This window comes from Pistacia vera, unplaced genomic scaffold, assembly GCF_008641045.1.
Source record: "Pistacia vera cultivar Batoury unplaced genomic scaffold, PisVer_v2 Contig218, whole genome shotgun sequence".
NCBI lineage: Eukaryota > Viridiplantae > Streptophyta > Magnoliopsida > Sapindales > Anacardiaceae > Pistacia > Pistacia vera.
The window spans coordinates 230524-254489 of record NW_022196022.1 but is presented as its reverse complement, the minus strand read 5'-3'; the positions used below and the strand labels follow the sequence as shown (position 1 = coordinate 254489).

The 23966-nt window shown below is 37.1% G+C and overlaps 3 protein-coding genes across 3 annotated transcripts; 2 read left to right on the top strand and 1 right to left on the bottom strand.

The window, feature by feature from the left end:
- The first annotated feature begins 3300 nt into the window (after window positions 1-3300).
- Window positions 3301-5242, top strand: LOC116130281 (nodulation-signaling pathway 2 protein-like). The gene has a single exon (XM_031416036.1). It carries the CDS (start codon window positions 3414-3416, stop codon window positions 5022-5024), a length of 1611 nt encoding a protein of 536 aa, XP_031271896.1. The 5' UTR covers window positions 3301-3413; the 3' UTR covers window positions 5025-5242.
- Window positions 5243-13401: 8159 nt separating this feature from the next.
- On the top strand, window positions 13402-17781 carry LOC116130280 (probable inactive receptor-like protein kinase At3g56050). Its single transcript, XM_031416035.1, has 9 exons — window positions 13402-13772; window positions 13881-14019; window positions 14740-14811; window positions 14896-15039; window positions 15124-15267; window positions 15787-16229; window positions 16304-16494; window positions 16576-16708; window positions 16914-17781. Exons 1-9 carry the CDS (start codon window positions 13658-13660, stop codon window positions 17513-17515), a joined length of 1983 nt encoding a protein of 660 aa, XP_031271895.1. The 5' UTR covers window positions 13402-13657; the 3' UTR covers window positions 17516-17781.
- Window positions 17782-18436: 655 nt separating this feature from the next.
- LOC116130279 (ethylene-overproduction protein 1) lies at window positions 18437-23213 on the bottom strand. Its single transcript, XM_031416034.1, has 4 exons — window positions 20847-23213; window positions 20109-20400; window positions 19714-20023; window positions 18437-19191 (listed from the first exon to the last, which is right to left on the bottom strand). Exons 1-4 carry the CDS (start codon window positions 22820-22822, stop codon window positions 18959-18961), a joined length of 2811 nt encoding a protein of 936 aa, XP_031271894.1. The 5' UTR covers window positions 22823-23213; the 3' UTR covers window positions 18437-18958.
- Window positions 23214-23966: the final 753 nt, after the last annotated feature.

The window sequence follows — 23966 nt, the reverse complement described above, 5'->3', positions numbered from 1 at the left end:
CTTCTTCTTCCATGTGAAAATTATGCAGAAATCTCTGGAATCCAATCCAGTCAGAGAATGTGTTTAAAATGTTCTCTTTTATAGTATTGATAGAGTGGTGTGGTCTTTATATTTTGGGAGAGTCAAAGACAGACTGTAAAAAAAGTGCAAATATTTGACACCAATGCCACTTTGTTGCTGGCTGCATAATTGCCTCATCAGCCATCCCAATTCAGGTTCTAACTACAATCCCTTTTCGCATTGACACTGGTTTTCGCCATTGGAAGGAAAAATTGCTTAGGCTTTTACTATCAGAGAGCAACAAATGTGCCTAAAATAGCTGAGCTTTTCTAAGGAAGATAGTTTAAGATGAGAAGCTTTTGGGTGAGATGGAGCTATCACATTAATAATATTACATCACTTGGAACACTTTCTCTTTCCTTCACCCAACTACCATAATGACTCCTTAATTTTGAACTAAATAAATTAATTACAGAAGCTTATGACATGGTAGGTTTATGCCCTCTTTTTTTTTTTTTGGATAACTGGGATATTTGGGTTAGTTTATACGCACTTCGTCTAATCCTTGAAGTTAATTGAACATCTTCTAAGTCCAATAGATTAGATAAATCACAAATGTGATAGCTGGTCATTTTGGAGGATTCAAACACAAAATATCTGGGTCTTAGATGGCTAAAGTCTTGCCATCTGGCATGGTTTTATACAGTTTTTTCAGCCTCTTCATCAATGGTAATGTAAGCTAGCAAAAGATTATCGTAGAAAGTCCCAGTATCTATGGTCTTTTTGCTATGCTCAGAACGTTGATATCTCACTATTTCTTTTTTTTTTTTTTTAAAGGTTTATAATAATAGACAGTGACAGGGGAATGCAGAATTGCAGATATCATGTGAAAGCAATTATTGCTATTTGCTAGGCCAAAATCAAAATGCCATAAACACTTCAGAAGGGCTGATCCCAATTAATGGCGTCCAGTTCAGAAAAGAATCTCAAAAAGCCAGTTTACTTGACTTTCTGATGATCCCATGATGAATATTATTATCCAGAATTACAGCTATTTCATTGACAATGTGACACATATTAAAAAATGGGCTTAACTAGGTGTGAACCATTTATTAATCTACAAATCATATGCCAACACAAACATATAAAATAATGACAATATAACTGGAGATTAGAGTTTCAATCAATGGGAATATATGCTTATATTTCTTAACAACTAAAATCTACCCACGTTTCAATCTGCAGAACTGATTTATTATGAGCCATATGATAAGATGATAGATTTCATCTGCTACCTGGAAGTTTCCCAAAGGAAACATTCAGTTCTTCAGCTGCTTCACTGCTAATTGGACCTGGAAAGTTATTATTCTCTTGGTTTCGGGTGATGCCCAGAATTTTACTGCTTAACAGAATTTCGAGGTGTATAGTCTCATCACTGTAATTCTCATAGTTGTATTTCTTTCATTGGCAGATGCACCAAACTTGCGATCAAACTTCCACTATTACAGGTCAAATAATACTTGCAAAAGAGAAAATCCAAATTTCCGGCTTTTCCAGAACAGGAAACAACCAGAGAAGTCATGCATTAAATTAAACTAAAGAAATTCTGAAAGATCACACTTAATCAGCCACATGTCGATCTTCAAATATAAAATATTAATGACGATTATTGCTGGTCCATCGATAGCTTGACACATAGTCAAAATAATGTATTAATAAACTATTGCTCATACAGCAAGAATCGTATTTACCAAAATCATTAGGAAACAGAGTTTCAATCAACAGGAAGATGTGTCTCCAACTCTCCATACTTCAACTACTATAAGTGGACATGTGGCAATCCATAGAAGTGGAATTCTGTGAAGAAATTTGGGATTTTATGCAGCTGCGTTTACCCTTGTGGCCTCGTAGATTAAGCTTAATCTTAACAACGTCTCTTGAAGAAGCATATTCTGCTTTTAGATACTATTCTTATCTTCATTACGATTTATCTGTTGTTTTAAATATGGCAATTAGATCAAGCTCACAAGGAAATTAAGAATTTGTTGTTGTGATTTCTCGCACCAACGAAAAGTACATAAGCCTTCGAGTAAGTTCACGTAAAGGGTTTGTATAATACTGAGAAATATAATGTTGAAATGATGAGAAATAATAACAATAATGCGTGAAAACAAATAAAAATAGTAGATAATAGGAATTTTTGAAGTAATTCAAATGCAAGGTACAAATCTTACATCTTGTGTTATCTTATTGACGTGTTTACAAAAGTTATTTGCTCTTAAGTAAGGCTATTGCTCTTAGCTATAGAGAGAAAATGAAATTCTTCATCCTTGATTTGGGGTAGGAGACCCCTATTTATACTGTTGCATGGGTTGTCTTGCTCATGAAACAACCCTCTCATTGCATGACATGTGACCTAACAAACCACCCTTATTTGAGATATAATAGTGAAGTAGTTCTCTCGTGGGGTGACAGGCGACCTGGATGACAGCTCAGTCCTGAACCTTACTATAGAAGCAACCTACGGCAGCCTTACAAATGAAATAACCCCTTCTAGGTGTGACACGCGATCTAGACAGGTGCATAGTCATAAGTCACGTGGCAAAAGCTCATGCTTCCGTTGCTTAGTCATAGGACATGTGTCGAGAATTCATGTCGTACAAATTTACAGTATAACAGAATCAAACAAGGATTAGTTTTTGATAAAGTTCTGAATCTTATGATTCATTCTCCTTTTAAGTTATTAAAAGCTATATCTTAATATAGAAATTTTGATTAAATGATGATTACCCAGATAGTACCTTTAACCATCATCATTATCATATTTTATTATTTGTATTTTGACAGATGGGTTCGGTTAGGTGAGGGGAGATTACCAGCCGCAATCAATAATCTTTGGTAAGAAATTTTGATACGCATTATTGAAAGAACCCTTTATTTTAATCCCCTTTTTGCAGTAGATAAGTTTTAAAGAACAGTCTTATTGTTAGGAAAAAGATGTTGATGTCGAAGGGTAAGGATAATGATATTCGATTATTTAAAGAGACTTGATGAACAAATATGCTTTGTACTTGGACTATCTTCATATCATGTTCTTCTTGACCTGTATGATAATCAGATGACAAAGACTTGAATTATTATTTTAATGAATAATCTGGAAGAAGCATAAAATATACATCAATATAATTCCTGAAAGGAACTATTGAGAGAGTAGGAATCTAATGCAGATGTTAATGATAAAATGTAGTGTGAATGACAATGAAGCCTACAATTTTTTTTAGTTTTTTTGATTTTTAGTAATATTTAATTATTTGCCCTCTTGGTCTCTAATGCTCGATCATGGCTATATATACAAAATCCGTTGCTGCAAAATTAAAAATTAACAACTGTTACATTCTTTTCTGATTTCAAAGATGATGCAAGTTGAGTCTTTTCAGTACTGGCCCGATGATTACAATTCAACAGACTCACCCCTGGAAGAAATAGGACTTTATTTTGCAGAAAAGTATGGCCAAGGGAGCTGCTTTGAGTTCCCTTCTCCATCAATCTCCATGGAGGATTTCTCCAATGATGTTTCTTCAGTTTTGTTATCCTCTCCTGTATATGATGATGACGACTCACATAATCTTGCAATTTATAGTGATGATTTGTTTGTTATGATCCCAGTGGAGCAATATTTACTAAACTTGGATGAGGTTGATATTCCTCTAAATGATCAGTTCATGGCTGATGAGTTCGAAGATTTTTCTGAGTTGATGGTGAGTGGCAGCAGCCCTATGTCACCACAATTATTTGCAGAAGAGGACACTAAGAGCCTGAATCTGTCACCAATATCAAGTGAGGCATCATCTATTGATGTCTCAGTTCTCCCATCAGATCAAACATTCCTGGTTTTTCCCTCAGAAGAAATGGAGGTTGATGACCAATTGAGCATTCTTCATCTGCTGAAGGCTTATGGAGAAGCAATAGAGCTGGAACAGAAAGATCTAGCAACAGAAATTATCAGGCGATTGACAGATAAGGCCTGTCCAACTGGTGCAACCCTCGAACGTCTTGCATATTTTTTGATCCAGGCCTTTGAGAAGAAATTAGACTACCTGAGTCAAGAATCAAGCAAGAACTTTGCCGCGGCTTTCAGAGCCTTCTATCAGATTTTCCCTTATGGAAGGTTTGCTCACTTCACTGCCAATTCAATGATACTAGAAGCTATTCCTGAGAATGCTCGGATAGTTCACATCATTGATTTTGACATTGGCCAAGGCATTCAATGGCCTCCACTAATTGAAGCACTCGGGAGGAGAGGCCAATTTTTGGTACAATTGACTTCAATAAAATGGGAGGAAGAGGATTGCAGTTACTTTCCTCCCACAGACAGCTTTGTGGAGACAAAGAGGAGACTGTATGAACATGCACGAAGTTTTGGTGTGAGATTGAAGATGGAAGAGATAGGCATGGAGAGCCTGGTGAGTGAGATGAAAACAAGGAGAAGTAGCAGAAGAAATGAATGGTTAGCCTTCAACTGCATGGTTGGTCTCCCTCATATGGGGAGACTGAGGAGTAATAAGCATGTTATGGAGTTTCTGAATGTGGCTAAGGACTGGGTCAATAACACAGGTGTTATAACTTTTGGTAATGTAAGTGAAGGGGAAAGATTAGACTGCAATGGATTTGGGTATTTCTTTGAAGAGAAGTTGCTTCAACTCCAAGCATTTTTTGAATCAATGGAGTGGCATTTCCCTGCTCACCTTTCGGAAGCAAGAATAGCAATGGAATGTCTGTTTATGGCACCCCAAGTTTCTTCCCTTGCTGACTTTCAGAATTTGGAGGAAATTAGTACTAGGAAAAGTATGGCTCTCTCTGAGATAGGGTTGAAGGCCTGGAGATTAAGCAGAAATAACCTTATGGAGGTTAAGGAGCTGGTGAGCGAAGGTAACAGTCTATATTGGGCAAAAAATACAGGCGAAAATGAGATGGTTTTGGGCTGTATGGAAACTCCATTGGTGAAAGTTTCAAGCTGGAGATAAGGAAATGACTTGGCAGGAGATGTATACTATACTTAAGAAGGATTACATTATTTTGTAGAGATTGTGAGAAAGGCTGATACATAGATGAAAGCTATAGAAGTTTTAGCAGACATTGATTCAGAATTTGCTGCATTAATTGATTTGTACATATCATGTTAAGGCATACACAATGATATTAATTTTCAAAATTATTCTTTTTTTTTTTTAAATACTAGATAAACTCGTACGATATGATAGATATAATATCTATTATTTCAATCACTTGTATAATATATTTATTATTTTACCTACTGTTTTTGGGTTAGGTAATTAGTTTGAATGCACCTCAATTATTACTTAATTATTTAAACATTGCGACGGTAACATTTGAAAAGCGATGTTGATGTAGAAGGTTAATACATCTTTAATATAGAATTATTTGATATTATTTGTTTGGGCTGTCTAATGGAAAATGCTTTGATGAAGACTTTGAATGCTCATCTCATTAGTCTCTTCTAAACTAATCCAAAGATTCCAAACAAACACAAAACTACAAAACTTCAATTTCCCTTGGACCTGCCAGGAGGCCCTCAACTCTTGGGGAACTACATTAAACAATAAGAAGTTCATAGAAATTGCCTCTGCTGCAGCCTGCATGGTCATACAGGGGAAGCCATAAAAATTGTTGATGTTCGATTTTAACACCAACGACTCGCACATGCAAAGTGCTAAGTTGGCTTAGAAATTATACGTAAATAAAAAACGCAGAAGTGTTTATGGTCCTGAGATTATATATGTTTGCAGAAACATAAATAATAGATTGGTAAGAGAGATTTTTAAAGTGGTTTGGATGCTTAAAGCGAATCCTACATCCACTGTTATTTTGTTATTCTTTGACTATTTCCATGATATTACCTGTAAGTCGCACAAAGATGAAGAAATACTTTCTCTCATGTGCCTAACTCTCATATGCCCAGCCTCTCATTTTTCACAAAGAGAGGTGCCCATTTATACACCTTTGAGATCACTGTAATGAGTGATTTTATAAGTTGTCTTGACACATGGAGAGCTCTCATTCGTCTTTATATTAAAATGAGATAGAGTTGGTATTAAATATCTTTGAGGTGGTATAGGTTTGACAGCTAGTACACTTTGTCTTTTAGGTAACTTTTTAGGCCCAACAAACCCCCCCCCCCCCCCCCCCCCCGCCCCAGTTTTTGGAGTGCATAATTGCACTTCAAAAACTCATGTCTTAGATCTGAATGGCTATCGCACTATAGGCTGCAGTCTCGAACTGAAGAGCTCAAACTATGTCTGGGACGATCGAGTGCTGAGAGCTAGGATCGCGATCCGAGTGCTTGGAGCAATTCGAAGTTGAGTGCGATTTGAAAACTAATATGAAATGTCCAGTAGATAAATTCCTAAAGAGAACTAACGTCAGAAGCCCAAACGCACGGCTTAGAGGCCTTAAATGGATAAGCCAACTTAAAACAATCATAACTTTTGATCCGAGAGGAGTTTTGAAGCCTGTAAGATATCCACGAAAAGCTTCTTCCGAGCTCTATGTCTTGGCAATGGGGGAACCTAGTTGGGGCCATTTTCGAGGCCAAAATCCACTGTTTCGGCATGTTTTGGGGCTGTTTTAAGTTTTCTACGTGTTTTTTTTTTTTTTTTTACGCTGGCAGATGGTCACAATCTGATAACTGAGAACTGATCATGATTTGAGAGCTGAGAACACAACCTGAGGTTGTTCGCAATCTCAGAGCTGAGAGTTGATCGCGATTTGAGAGCTAGGAGCTGATTGCAATCTGATAGAGGCTCGACTTAAAAGTCTGATGCAAGCGATCTCAAGCAAACGAGCGAGCTTATGAGCTCAATCAGAGAGCTTAAGGAGCTCGATCAGAGAGCTTAAGAAGCTCGATCAGAGAGCTTAAAGAGCTCGATTAGATAGCATAAAGAGCTCAATCTAAGATCATACAGAGCTCGATCATATAGCATAAGGAGCTTGATTTGAGATCATAAGGAGTTTGATCTAAGAGCATAAAGAGCTCTATCAAAGATCATAAGAAGCTCGATTAGATAGCATAAGGAGTTTGATCTGAGATCATAAGGAGCTCAATCTGAGATCATAAGGAGCTCCATCAGAGAGCATAAAGAGCTCAATTTGAGAGTCTGATGTATGCGATCTTAAGCAAACGAGCGAGCTTATGAGCTCAATTAGATAGCATAGAGAGCTCGATCTGAGATCATACGGAGCTCGATCTGAGAACCCGGGAAGTTCGATTAAAAAGCGCAAGGCTTGATCTGAGAACATAGGAAGTTCGATAAGAAAGCGAGAAGCTGGATCTAAGAACATAAGATCAGCGATCTAAGCACTCAGAAGCGTGATCTAAATGATCTGAAAGCGTGATCTCAATGATCTTGAATGCGCGATCTAAGAAATCAGATGCGTGCGATCTGTGATCTGACCACGCGATCAAAGAGCTGAAGATCAAAGCGATCTAAGCGTGCGATCTACGATCTGACCATGCGATCAGGGAGCTCTAATGCGTTTGATCTGACCACGTGCTCTGAAGTTAAAGATCAGCAATCTAAGCTAAAGATCAGAGCAATCTGAGCGTGCGATCTGTGATCTGACCATGCGATCGGAGAGCTCTGATGCATGTAATCTGTGATTTGGCCACGTGATCCGAGAGCTCTGATGCGTGCGATCTACGATTTGGCCATGCGATCAAAGAGCTCTGATACGTGTGATCTGCGAACTGGCCACACAATCCGAGAGCTCTGACGCGTGCGATCTGCGATCTGACCATGCAATCTGAAGTTGAAGATTAGAGTGATTTGAGCGTGCGATCTACGATCTGACCACGCGATCGGAGAGCTCTCGGAATAGGGTTTAGTATTTTGATGATAACTTGAGTTGTAAACCTCAGATTCGGATAATTCTTAGACCATCAGAAAGCTAACTCGAAGGGCTACAACTCTTGTGCTTATCACATTGCCAGATTCAGACTCTATCCTGCTCGGATCTCCACATCAGACGACGTGAAGATTTTGAGGCTTGCTGGAAAAACATGGAGAGCTAATGTTAATCATGCCCTCCCTCTAACGCCAAACTATTGATGTTTGATTTTGACACCAGCAACTCCCACGTGCAAAGTGCTAAGCTGGCTTAGAAATTACAAGTGAATGAAAAACATAGAAGTGTTTATGGTCCTGAGATTATATATGTTTGCAGAAACATAAATAATAGATTGGCAAGAGAGATTTTTAAAGTGGTTCGAATGTTTAAAGCGAATCCTACATCCACTGTTATTTTGTTATTCTCTGACTATTTCCATGATATTGCCTATAAGGCATACAAAAATGGAGAAATGCTTTATTTATAAAGAAAAATAAGCTCTCATGTGCCTAACTCTCATATGTCCAACCTCTCATTTTTCACGAAGATAAGTGTCCATTTATACACCTTTGAGATCAATGTAATGAGTGTTTTTGCAAGTTGTCTTGACACATGGAGAGCTCTCATTCTTCCTTATCTTAAAATGAGATAGATTTGGTATAAAATATCTTTGAGGCGGTATGGGCTTGACAGCTAGTACATTTTGTCTTTTAAGCACTTGTTGCGCTGACATCAGTGTGACTTTTTAAGCACAACAAAAATGATTTTGGGTGGTCGAATGTTGTGTTCAGCAAATAAGGAGATCGGGTTATAGAAGATATATAGGATCCATTAACACAATTTTTAAGCACTTCTGGGTTGAGATTTCATGGGTTGGTGGCAATTCTGCAAGCCCAAAACGTTGCATGAATCCTGGAGGGGATCAACACCACCTAGCCCTCTCCTTTTAAGTCCTTTTTTTTTTTTTTTTTTTTTTTTTTTGGTATCCAAGGGTGTTCGGGCCAGCAGAGGCGTCCCTCAATTAGTCCCTTGGGACCTTGAAGTTAACAATCAGATAAGCTTCCAGTGGCTACCCCTTATTAGTAGTTATAAGGATTCAAACTCAGAATCTCTTAGCTAATACACCTAAGAGTCTTAAGCGAACCACCAAGCTACCTAAAGGTAGTTTCTCTCCTTTTAAGTCGCTCTAACATACATTTGTGTATCACTTCTAAGAAGCTGAGCTTACTCCCAACAAGCTAAGTGGAAAGTGAAAATGACTTTGTAATCTTTGCCGATTTAATGTCCCAGTATGAGTTGGTCATATGCCATTTTCTACAACTTTAAGAGGTTCCCTTGTCTGTTTCTTTAATTTAAGACCTGACCCAATTGAGCCCCACTTCAATTTACATTTATAAAAATTCAAGACCAAGTAATCGATTATGGTCCACAATGACTAACCAGACCACAAGGACTTGAGCTTTTAAGTGGTGGTTCGGACATGGGTCCGACCCTAAAGCCTATGCCCTCCATTTGTTAGTAGACATGTAACATGTTAAGATTACCATCCAAACATGCTTTAAGAAAGCAAAATCTGCTTTGTTGTTTTTGTATGGTGTAGGGTCAATTTCTTGGCAAATCTAATTTGGGTGCACCAAATGGCTCCTTTTTATTCAATCAATATATTTGACGTTAATAAGGTACCGAGTTTAATTCATAAGAACTTGTTTTTAGGTTTCACGTAAACATCTTTCACCTAACGATGTTTTTACAAGATGTGATGCTTGAAATTGAACTACTCCTCACGATGAAAAGTACACCAAACATGTTGTCGAAAGGCATTAATTTAACTTTAATATAAGATAAAAAAATAAATTAACATTCCATCTAAAAAATAAAAAAATTAATAAATTAAATATATATAGAAGACTAAACATCATTTTCTTTATCTTCTTCTTCTCTAATCTCTACCATATGATTGAACAATCACAACTTCACTACTTATCTTCCACGCCATGACTTCCCCTTCAAAAGCTCTCTCATGGGCCACAAAGATTTATTCATAATCAAGACTAACATATTATATAATAAACTCATTTTGGGTATCTTTTATGTTACTCTTATTTTCTTCTTTGTTAGATTAATTTATTAATTCATATATATTATATACTAAAAAATGAGTATAAAAATTGATTAAGAAATGCTTAGTTGTATAATTACCATTTTAATTGGATATATATATTAAGTACTAAAAAAATGAGTAGAAAAATTGAACCCTTCTATAAGTAGCCCAGACGGTTATGATGAATTAGGGATAGTGTGGATAGACACACAGTCTCAGGTTTGATTCCCCATTTGAGTATATGAAATTTAAATCGAGGGTCGTGGTAATAGATTGTTGCACTAGTCTCTCCTGAGAATTGATTAAGGTATGAGTAAACTAATCCGGACACTTTGATTAAGAGAAAAAAAGAGTATAAAGATTGATTTTCACATATATAATTTTAAAATTATTATGTTGAATAGGGTTACAAACACTCCCAAATATAAGGTCCAAAATTCATCTTCAATCACATGGCAAACATGCAAGTTGGCTTAAAATAAGATAAATAATTGAGGACCCAATTTGGTCTTGAATTATTGTATTCTCGATATATATTATATTATCTTATCTTCTATAATTTTATGTTATATAAAATACTCATAATATTAATCTATTATTATATACTCAATTCTAAAATAATAAAAAAATGTATTTATTATTGTTTTTATCATTGTTTTAAAACCCAAACAGGAGGGCAACCCGTTTTGTTGTCCGGGTCATTTTAAAAAATGACATATTAATCCCTCAAATTTTAATATATGACAAAAATTCCCCTAAAAAAGTTCAAATGAGTCCTTAAAATTTTGATTCATTTAAAAAATACCCCAAAAAATTACCAATCAATCCCTAAACTTTTGACATATCTCCAAAACACCCCTATAAAATTATAAATTAACCCTTATAATTTTAAAATATTACAAAAACCCTCTAAGACCTGAACCGGACCAGAGAAGCTGCAAGGTCCCAGTCGGATCGGTCGATCCGATTTGGTTTTTAAAACTGAGGTTTTTATTTTTATTCTTTTTTTCGTAATATTTGTTTACTAATCATATTATGCTTGTATTCTAAAATAACAGACACAGGGGTGGATGCAATACTAATCGATGGCTCATCTTCATATTTTTAAAAAAATTATTAATATGTATGATTTCTGGATTTTAATTCACCGTAACAAATTTTTTTGAATCTGTTCCTACTAAAATGGATAAGATCCTACCATCCAATCACAAGGCCGATGGTTCCCATTTTCATTTTCGAGAATATAGAACCAGATTTTCCTTTCAATTTTTGAGATTGATTTTTAGAAACAAAAACATCATATTCAATACACCGAATCGACTTGACTCGTGATATAGACGCAATAAAATTTAATATTAACCTTAGAATTTCATTTCTGAAAACAAAATCATCAAATTCATTCATGAACGACTTGACCCGTGACATACACGCAGCTTCATATTTTCTTCCTCCAATTCGGAAGCTTGTGAACTGTAATTATACAGTGATGGCAAGTTGGACCAATTCAACTACCATCAGTCACCCACACGTAAACTGACTGAAAACAGTACGTGGCATCAAGTAATTGGTGTGTTCGTAAGTCTCTATCACAAGTCAGTCATAAATGAAGGTAGATCGTACAGTATTGCATGGATGTAACTGTATCCAATCCCCATACTTTTCCATTTAAAAAATGAAGAAAATGATAATACTAGCATGACCACCAATTGGCATTTACTAGACGCCAGCTTGCCGCAGACACGAAACGCGGCATTTTAGATTAGATTTTCCTCGTTGAATTGGTGTTTTTTTAATTAAATGTTTTCAAAGAATTTATTTTTCTGAAACATTTTAAATGTTTTTTTTTTTCATTTTAAAAACACTTTAATATTGGAGTCAAAATCTCATAACTCATATATATGAAAATAATTTTGAATAAGAGTAAACAACTTTTTTCCACCTAAGGTTTAGCCTAATGACACTTTCTCACTCAAAAAGTTTCAAAATACAATTTTATTACTCAAACATTATGTTCCGTTAATAATTTCTGTTAAATATAGTGATATATATTGTAAAGACGAAACAGACAGTAGGCGATAGTGTCACTTTGACTATAAACGACTAGCAAGTGGGTAGTAGGGTGTGGGGGGTTTTGTAAAGTGGGGACTGATGAAGTAGGGGATGACGACAACAATGATGACTTAGATTTTGGCCACTGAATTTGGCTGGAAGCGACAAAACCCTAATCCAAATGGCGTTGGCAAACGGTGGGAGCAATCAGACAGTAGTCAAGGGGGTTTTGGAGTATAGAGGTCAAGGAATCTCGTGGTGGTGAAGGGGCAGGCCAAAGTCTTTGATTTTGGTGGCGCTGGGTGCTTGCGCACGCTGTATTACATGCTCATTAGGAGTGCGCGCATGTTGGCTTGTTGGTGACTGGGGCTTTTCATTGGGGCAATAGGTTGAACAAGTGGTGGGCTTCGATGGAGCAACAAGGTTGGAGAAATGGGGGAACCGTCGACAACCAAAAAAATCAACACAATAGCAACACAAACACTTCAAGTAGCAAACCACAATTCAACACTTGAAATAAAACAACGTTTTGAAGGGGATTGGGGTCGCAAAATGTAATTGTCTCGCAGTGGCGAGTGCAGGTCACAATGACAAAACGGCGAGTGGGGGAAGCCAATAAAGGGTGGAGTTTTGAAGAGGTGGGGAAGGGGATTCGTACAGTGGTGATAAGGGTACTTTTCGGTGTCTAAAATGGTCAAAATCTAATCACGAAACAGTGAGTTTTAGTGAAGATGTAGTGGTAGTTTCCCGATGATTGGAGACAAAAACATGACCGACTTATATTTGTAGCATTTTTCTGGTTTTAGAAATATTGAATGTTAACTGACCATCATGTTCTTACTTATAACACACTTTTTACCATTTTGTCCTTTTTCATAACAAAATTTATAAACAGAACTGTGTTATGGGTAGTAAAGTTATATTTTGAAACTTTTTTATTGGGAAAGTATCATTAGACAAAACCTTGGGTGGGAAAAGTGGTTTACTCTTAAATAATTTTCTAAAAAAAAAAAGCTGATAAAGGAAATTTAGAATAATTTGATATTAACTTGATAACTACAATATCAATTCTAAGAATTTTAAACATGTATATGGTTGAGTTGTCGCACTTGAATATTTCTTTAATCAAAAAAGTAAAAAATAAAAAAAATGAATTAATCCAAAAATAAAATTCAATTATAATGAAGATTAGCGGTAATTAGAAGAGTATACAACACGTGAATAGCACATGCTATCAATAGGACGGCGCTTTAAATTTACGAGCGCGCGAGGAAGTAAAGTCTAAAGACTCCCTCCCTACAAGACAAACCAAATTCTACGTCAATGGATCGCCGTGTTTAAGACTTTTAACTCGCCAACACAACTCAGCTCAACTCAACTCAAAAACATGTATTCTCTCTGTCTCTGTCTCTTAATTTCAGCTAAACTTGCAACAATATCTATCTGAGTTTCTGTATCTTCGGTGAGAATTTGTACGTTCTGTATATATATTTTTCTTCTTTGTTTATCTCAAGTTAGGTAACCGGTAATTGATACAAGAACGACAGAGAAAAAAGAAAGTGTTGAAACAGGGTATAATCTTATCGTAAACTACTTCTGTGAATGGATGAAGAGTGGAGATTTGGCCATCGGCAGAGCTTCAACATGGCGGTGTTTATGGCGGTGTTATTGCTGTTTCTTCAGAATCTGAGTCTTTGTTCGTCTCTGAACAGCGAAGGTATATATATTTATATATGTGTGTACGCATTTATTGCATGTCCGGACAGGTTCAGGCAAGTTTTGAACTTTGAACAGAGAATGATGTGTGAGGTGTATGAACATACAGGTTTGGCACTGTTGAGATTTCGAGAGAGAGTGGTGAGAGACCCTTTTGGGGCGTTATCAAAGTGGGATGATAGTGGTACCGATATTGATCCTTGTTCGTGGTTCGGTGTTGAGTGCTCAAATGGAAAAGTAGTCTTCTTGTGAGTAACTTATCATATCTTCTTCTTTATTTCTTCTGCATTTCTCATTTTTGCTCTCAAATGACTCATGTAGTTGATAGTTAATAATGTTTGAAGTTTTAGAACTTCTGGTCTTCCTGATCCAATATACAGATTCGCCGCCAACCACCACAACACCCACAAAAAAAAAAAAAAAAAAAAAAAAAGTCCGAATTTGACACTTAAGAGATTTGGTAACGAGGCTGAAAGATTTTCAGTGTTTTGTGTATTTTTTTAATCCGTAATCATTTACTTTATGAAGTCTTTTCATAACTTTGATTATCACGTAAAATATGTACAGTAGTGTGTTCTTGAATGGCATTTATCATCTTTCAACTACTCACACTGGCAAGTTTATTCAATCAATTATTGAGCTTGGTTGGAAGATCTAAACAGGGTTTTTTTGCTAGCTTGATTGTAGTATTGTTGATGAAGAATGGAAGATTTTATAAAGAATTTTTCTTTTTCTTTTTTGAAAGTGACGACAACCACTTAATGTTGCATATGTGATGTTTTTGAAGGAATGGTCCTTGCATTTTTTCCCATTCTCTTGTTTGATTTATTATATCAACATTATTAAGTGTAAACCTTACTTTGCTGTTGATTTGCTATGAACTTTTTACACCTCTAATGGTTGAGCAGAGAGTAATTCTTCTATGTCTTATTTACCTTCATTAATTGTGCTTTAATATTCAATTGCAGAAATTTAAGAGATCTTTGCCTCGGAGGGACACTGGCACCTGAACTTGGAAAACTTCCGAAATTAAAATCTATGTGAGCATGTAACTTGGCCTCATCATGTATATAATTCTCTTATCTTTGCACCTTGTTTTGAATCTCCTGCCTTTTTGTTTACAGTATTCTTCGCAACAATTCATTTTTTGGAACCATTCCTAAAGAGATTGGAGAACTGAAGGAGTTGGAAGTGTTGGATTTGGGATATAATAACTTTAGTGGGACGTTTCCTTCTGATTTTGGCAATAAGCTGTCTCTGACTACCCTGTAAGTTGGCCCTTAAATGTTACTTATGCTAGTATGTCTTTGGGAAGCTTATTGATTGAATTTTCTTGGGACTGTTTTCTGCAGTTTACTGGACAACAACCAATACCTTGGTGGCATATCTCCCGAACTATATGAGCTTAAGACAATTTCTGAGTTTCAGGTGGAAGAGAAACAGATAACCAATGCTGCTTTAAGAGCATCTTATGGCAGAAAATTATTATTTTCATGGTAAGCGAGTTCAATAAGCACAGTACTTTTTCTTATCAGTTATTTAATACGAATCCCCTTCAGAATTGTGAACTTTAGTCTTAGCTAGTTTAATCTGCCCCTCTGTAAATCAATCCCTTTTCTGCATCTTGAATATTTCATGGCGTAATTATTTTTCTTTTAGGAGTCCAGCAACATGGTCTGGTCAGGTCTCTGTCTAAGAATTTGTGTAATATTACGAAGAAGTAAAGGTAAAGGAGAAAGGGAGAAAACTTTCGGACAAAATGTAAAGAAGCAATGTTTTACTGTAGTTACCGAATAATGTTTGGACTATGTCATGTAATTAAGGGAACAATTAGATATATGTGTGAATCAGCAAATCATAAGGGATGAAATTGGTTTATGTTCTTAATAAAACTGTAATAAGCTTGAAAACTAAGACTGAGAGGTGCTGAGGGTCTAATCATGAGTAAAAATCAAGCTCATATCATTCATTTTGCAGAGACTTTCTCTTAGAGCACTTCGTTTTTTCTTTGTTAGGAAAAGTATCCGATCTGGAGATATTGCTTACAGGAGGCTGCTGCAGCGACTAGCAAGTTTAGATCATTCAACAGCCCCTACACCGTCACAACCTCCATCACTTTCTCCTTCACCGCCTCCTGCAGATCCTACATTTTCTTCTCCATCTCCATCTCCTGCACCTATGGTAGCACCACCTCCTGTATATCCACCAAATGTTGTTGCAAAACCACCTCAATGGCCTGCGTCTCCAACGCCTTCTCCTGCTTTGACTCCAAGCCTGGCAGGGACTGATTCCAAGTCAAAGCATCATATAGTTCTAATTTTGGCTGGAATTGTTGGAGGCTCATTCTTAACTCTGTTTTTGGCTATTGGCATTATCTTCTCCAGAACCAGTAAGGTGGTTACTGTCAAACCTTGGGTAACAGGGTTAAGTGGGCAGCTTCAGAAAGCATTTGTAACAGGTATTTCTTTGTTTTGAGCATGCTCGCCTCATTACATATGCGTGGATACTCATATATTCTAGTCTACATTTCAGGTGTACCTAAACTTAAGCGAGCAGAACTTGAAGCAGCATGTGAAGACTTCAGTAACATAATTGGCTCTTATTCAGATGGTACTGTGTATAAGGGAACTTTATCAAGTGGGGTTGAAATAGCTGTAACATCTACTTCTGTCAAATCTCGTGCAGATTGGTCAAAGAGTTTAGAATCACAATTCAGAAAGAAGGTAATTTTAAATTTATTGAAAATTTATGGATGCAGTATAGCAATCCCAGTCCCTGAATGTCACTTTTGGCCTTGTTTACAGATAGACACGTTATCAAAAGTAAACCACAAAAATTTTGTGAACCTTATTGGGTTCTGTGTAGAAGATAAACCTTTCACAAGAATGATGGTTTTCGAGTATGCTCCAAATGGAACACTCTTTGAGCACCTTCACAGTAAGTTCCTTTTAACTTCTATAAACTTTTGTATAAACATAATGAAGCATTCTTCCGTTGGTATAGCTATATATTGCAGAACCTACTTATATTAGCTGACAAGAAACTATGACATGAGCATAAGGAACCTTAAAAACTCACAATAGATGAAACTATATGAACCGCTTTGTGATTTGAATGACATTGAAATCTGGATTTCCTGCAGTACAAGAAGCGGAGCATCTGGACTGGGGAATGAGGCTACGCATAGCTATGGGCATGGCCTACTGCCTTGAGCATATGCATCAGTTAACACCACCCATTGCTCATAGAAAACTGCAATCTTCCTCCATATACCTGACCGAAGATTATGCGGCCAAAGTATCAGACTTCAGTTGCTGGAATAACACAACTGCAGCTAAGAATGGATCAGCTTCGATGGAACCTTTAGAAACCTCAGAAAATGATCTAGAAAGCAATGTCTACAACTTCGGAGTTATTTTGTTTGAAATGATAACTGGTAGGATCCCATACGTGGTGGACAACAGCCCTCTTGAGGACTGGGCATCAGCGTATCTGAGAATGGAACAACCATTAAAAGAAATGGTGGATCCAACTCTAAAATCTTTCCAGGAGAGTAAGCTTGAGAAATTGCTTGGAGTTATCAAGGACTGTGTCCACCCTGATCCTAAACAGAGACCACCAATGAGAATAATTGCAGCTAAGTTAAAAGAGATAACAGCAGTGGGACCTGATGGAGCAATACCAAAATTATCTCCTCTCTGGTGGGCAGAACTAGAAATTATGTCCACTGAAGCAAGTTCATAAGTGAAATTTGGCCTTACATAAATTTAAAATGATCTTGACCTTTTCTTTTCCCTGCTTCTGTTGTTGGCCCCAGAAGCAGTGGTATGTAGAGTAGATGTTACTCTTGTCTTATACAAGGTAGAGGATAGATTTTTGTAAATAACTGAGAGAGACCTGCTGGCTTTTGTTTGCTTTCTTCCTCGTTATCGAAATTGATTGTATAAATTTCTGCATATAGTGTATGATTATGACATCAATAAATTTGAATTTATTTTTTCTTTTCTTTATAAGGCTGCTATTACATTTGTTAGTCATCTCAGTTGAGTCAATTACAGTCCTTATTTTCAAGCATCAGCTCTTCAATCCCATCGGTTTCTATGGCAGCTTAGAATCTGTTAGGATCCAAAGGGAAAATGGTGGACATGTGAGTTATAAAGGCTTAGGCACTCTCCCTTGACAAGCTGGTTTTCTAAAGAGAATTTTACTCAATCCCATGAAACACCAATGGTCCAGCCCAAATTGTTGAGTTATTGGAATGGGTTCCTATCAATTGGTATCAGAGCATGATCCTGCGCCTTTGTGAAAACGCAAGCGTGGCAGGTTGACCTTGGGCTCAGGCTGCTACCTCGAGGGCATGGAGGCTCAAGGAAAAGGGGATTCGCGTAGTCACCCAAGGGGTAAAGAGGCCGACGTGGATGTCGGTTGCAAAAGCATGGTGGAATATTAGAATCCCACATTGAAAGGGAAAAGGGTGGACATGTAGGTTATAAAGGCTTAGACACCCTCTCTTGGCAAGCCGGTTTTCTAAGGAGAGTTCTACCTAATCCCATGAAAAACTCATGACCCAACCTAAATTGTTGAGTTATTGAAGTGAGTTCTTATCAAAAATCTTTTCTAGATGAACATTCAGTCTTCTGCATGTACAGTACTACAGATATAAAATTGAAGAAAAAAAAGAAGAATGTATTAACAAATAAAAGAGACTAAAATCTCTTCGTGACCTCTATGTACAAGATGGATTTTTTTTTTTTTTTTCCTTAAAACGAAATAAAAATCTGCTACTAATGGAAGACAGTTGGTGAATCCTACACCCTTCCAAGAACAATAACAAAGTTGCGAGAGTAAACACTGTTACTATCTTTACATGCCAAGAGGATATATTGTATTTAACCACTTTTCACCAGATTCGTCTGGGTGGTAGCCTGCAGTTCTTTGTTCCACAGCATCATCATAATCCTATGATATATATAAATACATACCTCTGCCACTCCCTTGTTCCTCCTTTCTCTTGATGTATTCCTCTCTTCTCATTGCTATGGCCGCCTAAGTTGTTGGATGCTAATAGAGACCACAACATCCAGGAACAATTTGGCTGTATATGAATTCCCCATGATTTTCTTTCCTCAAGCCTGACAATATAGCCTCCTTCAATGCAATAACTTCATCTGCACAGGTGAGTAAATCTCACTTCTGTGGATGATTGGTTCGGTCTCTTGCTCTATTATACAGATCAAGTGTGTCCATGTGATTGGGGTCCAAGCAAAGAGCTGCTGCAGAGTCTTGGATAGCAGATGTGAGGTCCCCCATTGACTCGTAAAAAGCTGCTCTCAGATGAAGCATTTGTAAGTCAGGCTTGAAAGCTAGTGCCTTTGAGAGCTCCTCTACAGCTTCTGCTTCTTTCTGGTCATCCATTAATACTGAGTATGAAGATAATCCAAGTCAGAAACGTTTTGATTTTACCAGGTAACAAATGAGAATTACTGAAGTGACATCAATCATAAATGTCAACTAATCCTTCAAAAACACTTACATAAGTTTAACACACAAAACACCAAAAAATTATCCCAACTATTAATCTTAAGTATCATTCTTAACCAGAACTCAAACAATCGACATGATAAGAATATTCTCACTCAATTTCCTCTGTTGAATCAATCCATTGATAAAAAGAAAATAGTAATTAAAAATAAACAATTATAGGTACCTAGACAAGATCAAGTTAAACGTATCTAGAAGAACCATATATCAGAAGGAGAAGAACCCAGAAAATCTTAATCCATATCACCTATGATGATTACAACATGCAATGAAGTATTTACGTTAGGCAGAGCAGCCAGTACTTGTATGTAAGAAGTCATAAACTTGAACAAGGAAAAAAAGACAAAAAAAAGTAGGCTTCCAGTTAGAATCAAAATGCAAAAATTGGTGCATAAAATTACCAGCTGCCCTATATCTGTAAGGGTATGTCCTGAGTGGATCCAGTTGGGTTGCCATTTTAAGATCATCCATCGCCGTCTCACGCTCACAGTATTCTGATCGTTTCTCATATGCTGATGCACTATTATGTGCCTTCTCTATTAGCTTAGTCATCTCATCATAAGCAGCTTTTCGCTGATTTTTCAAATAATATACACGTGCTAACCCTTGATGGGCTCTTGTATGCTTGATGTCAAGAGCATTTATGTAGCAATTTGCGGCCAGATCTAGCTTGTCACAATCCACATAAATACTCCCTAAATTATTCAATGCCTGCAAAGATAATAAATATGATCAAACAAGTATTTCAAGGCATGCATGGACAAATGATAAGGGTATTGGTACATTCGGAACTCACTTGTCCTTTCCGGAGACCATCTGAAGGACACTTGAGAGCTTCTTCCAATAGTTGGATAACATAAGTTGAACATTCAGGATCAACACTTGTATCTGCCAGTATGTATGCTTTAAGGAAAAAGGCTTCAAAAGACCTTTCAATTAAAATAGACTTCTCAGCCCTAGAGAGAGCTTCTACTCGATGGCCAGTGTCATATAAAATCCATCCTTCATAAATCAATCTTTCGTGTTCGGACCTCGAATGATTTTTAGCCAACCGTAAACAGCGCATTGCAGCCTTCTGACAATTTAACCTATAAATACACAGTTACCCAATTTATACAAGCTATTGGGTGATATAAGTTCAACGTTGACAACTGCCACAAGGCAGAATTCCCAATTTACACACAAAATAACATTACAGTTTTAACAACTAATCAAAAACATCCAAGGAAACAAGGAAAAATGCAAATGCAGGGCTAAAAAAGAAAACACATATAATGGATGCAACTGACAGTACAAATGCAGCTAACAGCAAGATTTATAAGTGAATCCATGAGGCCAAGATTTGATATTCAGTTTAAAAATATGAGTATATAGTCTCACGAAAAAATCATGATTTACACCCTAGAGAACATGTGAAATAGGATAAAGTTGAGAAAATAAAGATCTCAATAGTCATGCAGTCTTCTGAACTATAAGTATATAAGAGTATAATTATATAAGATAATGAACTATAAGTATCATTAAAGATACTTACCTAAGTAGAAGCAAAGATTGCCGAAATCGTAGGAAGCTTTTTCCTGGGTCATGTACTAGCATCTGATGTATGGCAGCCAGAGAGCCAATATCATCTACAGAAGACCATCTATCATAAAGTTGCATCCAGCAATCAGCTGGACTCCACTGCTGAACCCGATGGCTCAGAAGATCAACAATGTGATCTCCATTCACCCTGTCATGAAACATCATGTAGTTGGGCTCTAAAGTTAATAGTGCTAGAATGTCTCTCAGAGCACTTTCATAATCCTCAAGCGCAAGGAAGAACCAAGCTCGCAATTCAAGACAGTCTGCAGAGAGCCTGAACCCAATGATTCTGTTGATCTCTGCGATAGCAGCACTAATTTGCCTCTCTTCTACCTTTGCAACAGCTCTGTATTTATATGGAAATGAAAGAGTGGGATCCAATTCAGTTGCAGTGTCCAAATCTAAAATCTTCTCCCTGCCAAGATTATACAAAGACCGCTCTTGGTACATCCACCCGGTTGGTTCATGCTCAGAGATAAGAGAGTGCATCAACTTATAGGCTGAGAACTGTTGCCCTTGCCTGTACTTGGTTCTAGCAAGTCCAGCCAATGAATAAAAATGACCCACCTCAGCAGCTGCCTCGAAATAACACTGGGCATCCTGGTACTCTTTTCTCTCAAGCATCACACAACCCAATTGATGCAAAGCAAGCATCCTTTGCCACTGTTCAGTTGCACATTCCTCTAACCTTTTCAACAACATAACTGTTGTGTGCGATATGATGTTCTCTTCCATAGCCACCTGGCTCAGGAAATAATACAATAGGAAAGAAGCATGCCCCACATTGACCAATCTTTCCCTAGCCTCAGGGCCACAAAATATTTTCAGCACTTTAGGATTATACAAAGAGCTGGGGAGCTCTCTTAGCAACACCTGCAAGCAAGAAGCTACTAGAAGATTTGCCCTTTCCTCCAAACCATATTCAATAAGAATCAGTGCATCCTCAATATTAACAAGAAGTGAAGCTAAATGAGCATCACAGGTAGACTTCATCTCCTCACAACAGAACCTATTTGCAAAAGAAAGTAGCTCCAAAACAATCCCTGGGCAAAACAAATCTACTCTTCTAGTCCTACTATACGTTTCCACAGCCCTCATTCCCTTAACAGATATCCCACCCTGCGAAAAATCAATCTTATCCCTTCTAGATTCAATAAATTCACCATACAACATTGCCTTAAACGGACTCGAAAGTGCTGCAATTTTATAGCGATTAAAATAAATCTCCTCATCACCAATACAAAATGCAAAATCCTTATTCTCCTCCTCCTCCTCCACCTCCTCCTCCGAACTCAAACACTCATTCTCCACTACAATTTGTGCTTCAATTGGCTTTGAACATCCCTCGCAACATTTACAATTATCATAAACTGAATTTGGTTCATACCCAGATGCCAAAGCAGCCACTGGACATTCAAGGACGAACCCACTACAATCCATAGATGCAACACCAACGAGCTCATCTTCTCTCCTCTCAAACCTTAACCAGGCTGAGAGCACAACCTTTGAGTGCACATCTGTAGCATACTGCCTTGCAGACCTGAGACACCTTCTTAACAGCTTGGCATCACCTAAGCCACGCAAGTAAGCGTACTGCTCAATGCGTACTGATGATTTATCGGTCTCTAAACAAGTCTCAAGTCGTTGATAAACATGAGCTAAGGCTTCTACATAATGTATTGGCTTGAGATTAGGGTCAATGGTGGGTTCAATAAGGTCAGTTGTTGGCAGTCCAAACAGAAGGTGGGTTTGAGCCACAGAGAGAGAGTTGTTCTTGCTTGACTTTAACCCAATAAATTTGATTCTTTTGTGATTGTTAAGTTTATTTCCAATAGCAAAACCGTTGGTGCTACCAGTGCTATTGTCTGGTGAATTTAAAGCGTGCACTTGGGTGCTCTTGAATCTTTCTATGAACTTAAATCCACGCATTTTGTATATCAATATATACTATTTTGTGGGCATGTGTGCAGTTATACGTTTAAAAAGATAAGATTTTTAACAGTTTCGATACAGAAATCTCAAGTCTTAATCACTAAAAAGCATAAAAACGAAGGTTTCAACAAAGAGTTCAATTTACCTCTCTGCCCTGCAAAGTTCAAACACCACCACCTGTCCAACCCAGAAAGAGAGAATGACAGAGATAGAGCAGTTGCAGGTTACAGGCCGAAAGGGTGTTTGTTTCTCGGGAAAGAGAAAGAAGATTGTAGAAGAACTTTTAGACTTTGCGTTTTCTCACTCTCTCTTTCATGGTGGAGACTAGAAAAGATTCGTTTTTTTGAGAGTTCTCTCTTTTACTTTGTGTATCTCTCTCTATCTATCTCAAGAGATGCAGTAGGGTCCTTATTATTCTAAATTTTGTCGGTTTTGGTTACCAGAAACTTTTGGTTTTGATTTAGGTGACTCACTCCAAAATCAAATTGGTTTTTGATTACCCAGTACCCACTACATTATTGCCACGTCACCATCTATGGATATGAAAGAACTGGTCAACTGGTTAGATGGTTGGTTAATTTCACCTCAGTAAAGGTACCTTCTCCTTTACTGCTTGCTACGTTGTTAACCGCAAAAAGTGGATTATGTGTTGAATTGCATGCTAAGCAAAGTGGAATTCAGGTGGAGTAACAGTTGGACCATCTAATTTGTTATGTTCTTGAGTCTCATCCTCACCAAACAGTTGATCCTCCAGTTAAAGTAACTTTTTTTAAGGTTCCGAGGTACATTAAAAAACAAAACAATTTACAGATGGTTAAAATTTGTTGTTGTGCTTGAAAGAAGAAGAAGAAGAAGACATGCAGCGTTCAATCATCTTTCATAATTGATGGATCAACGACATGAACAAATTCAGTTTGGTTCATTGGTAAAATTTCAAAATCATGAACAGAGGCCTATAAATTATTAAGATCATAAAAGGGCACCTCCCCATCAGAACCCACCAATCTTATCATACAAATAAACAATATTATAGATCACATCTGGAGAAAATATTTATTTCATTTCTTTAATTAACCTCTCAGCAAACACATGCATATGTCAAGATATGGTGCTAATTATTAACTAATAAACAAAGGGAAAG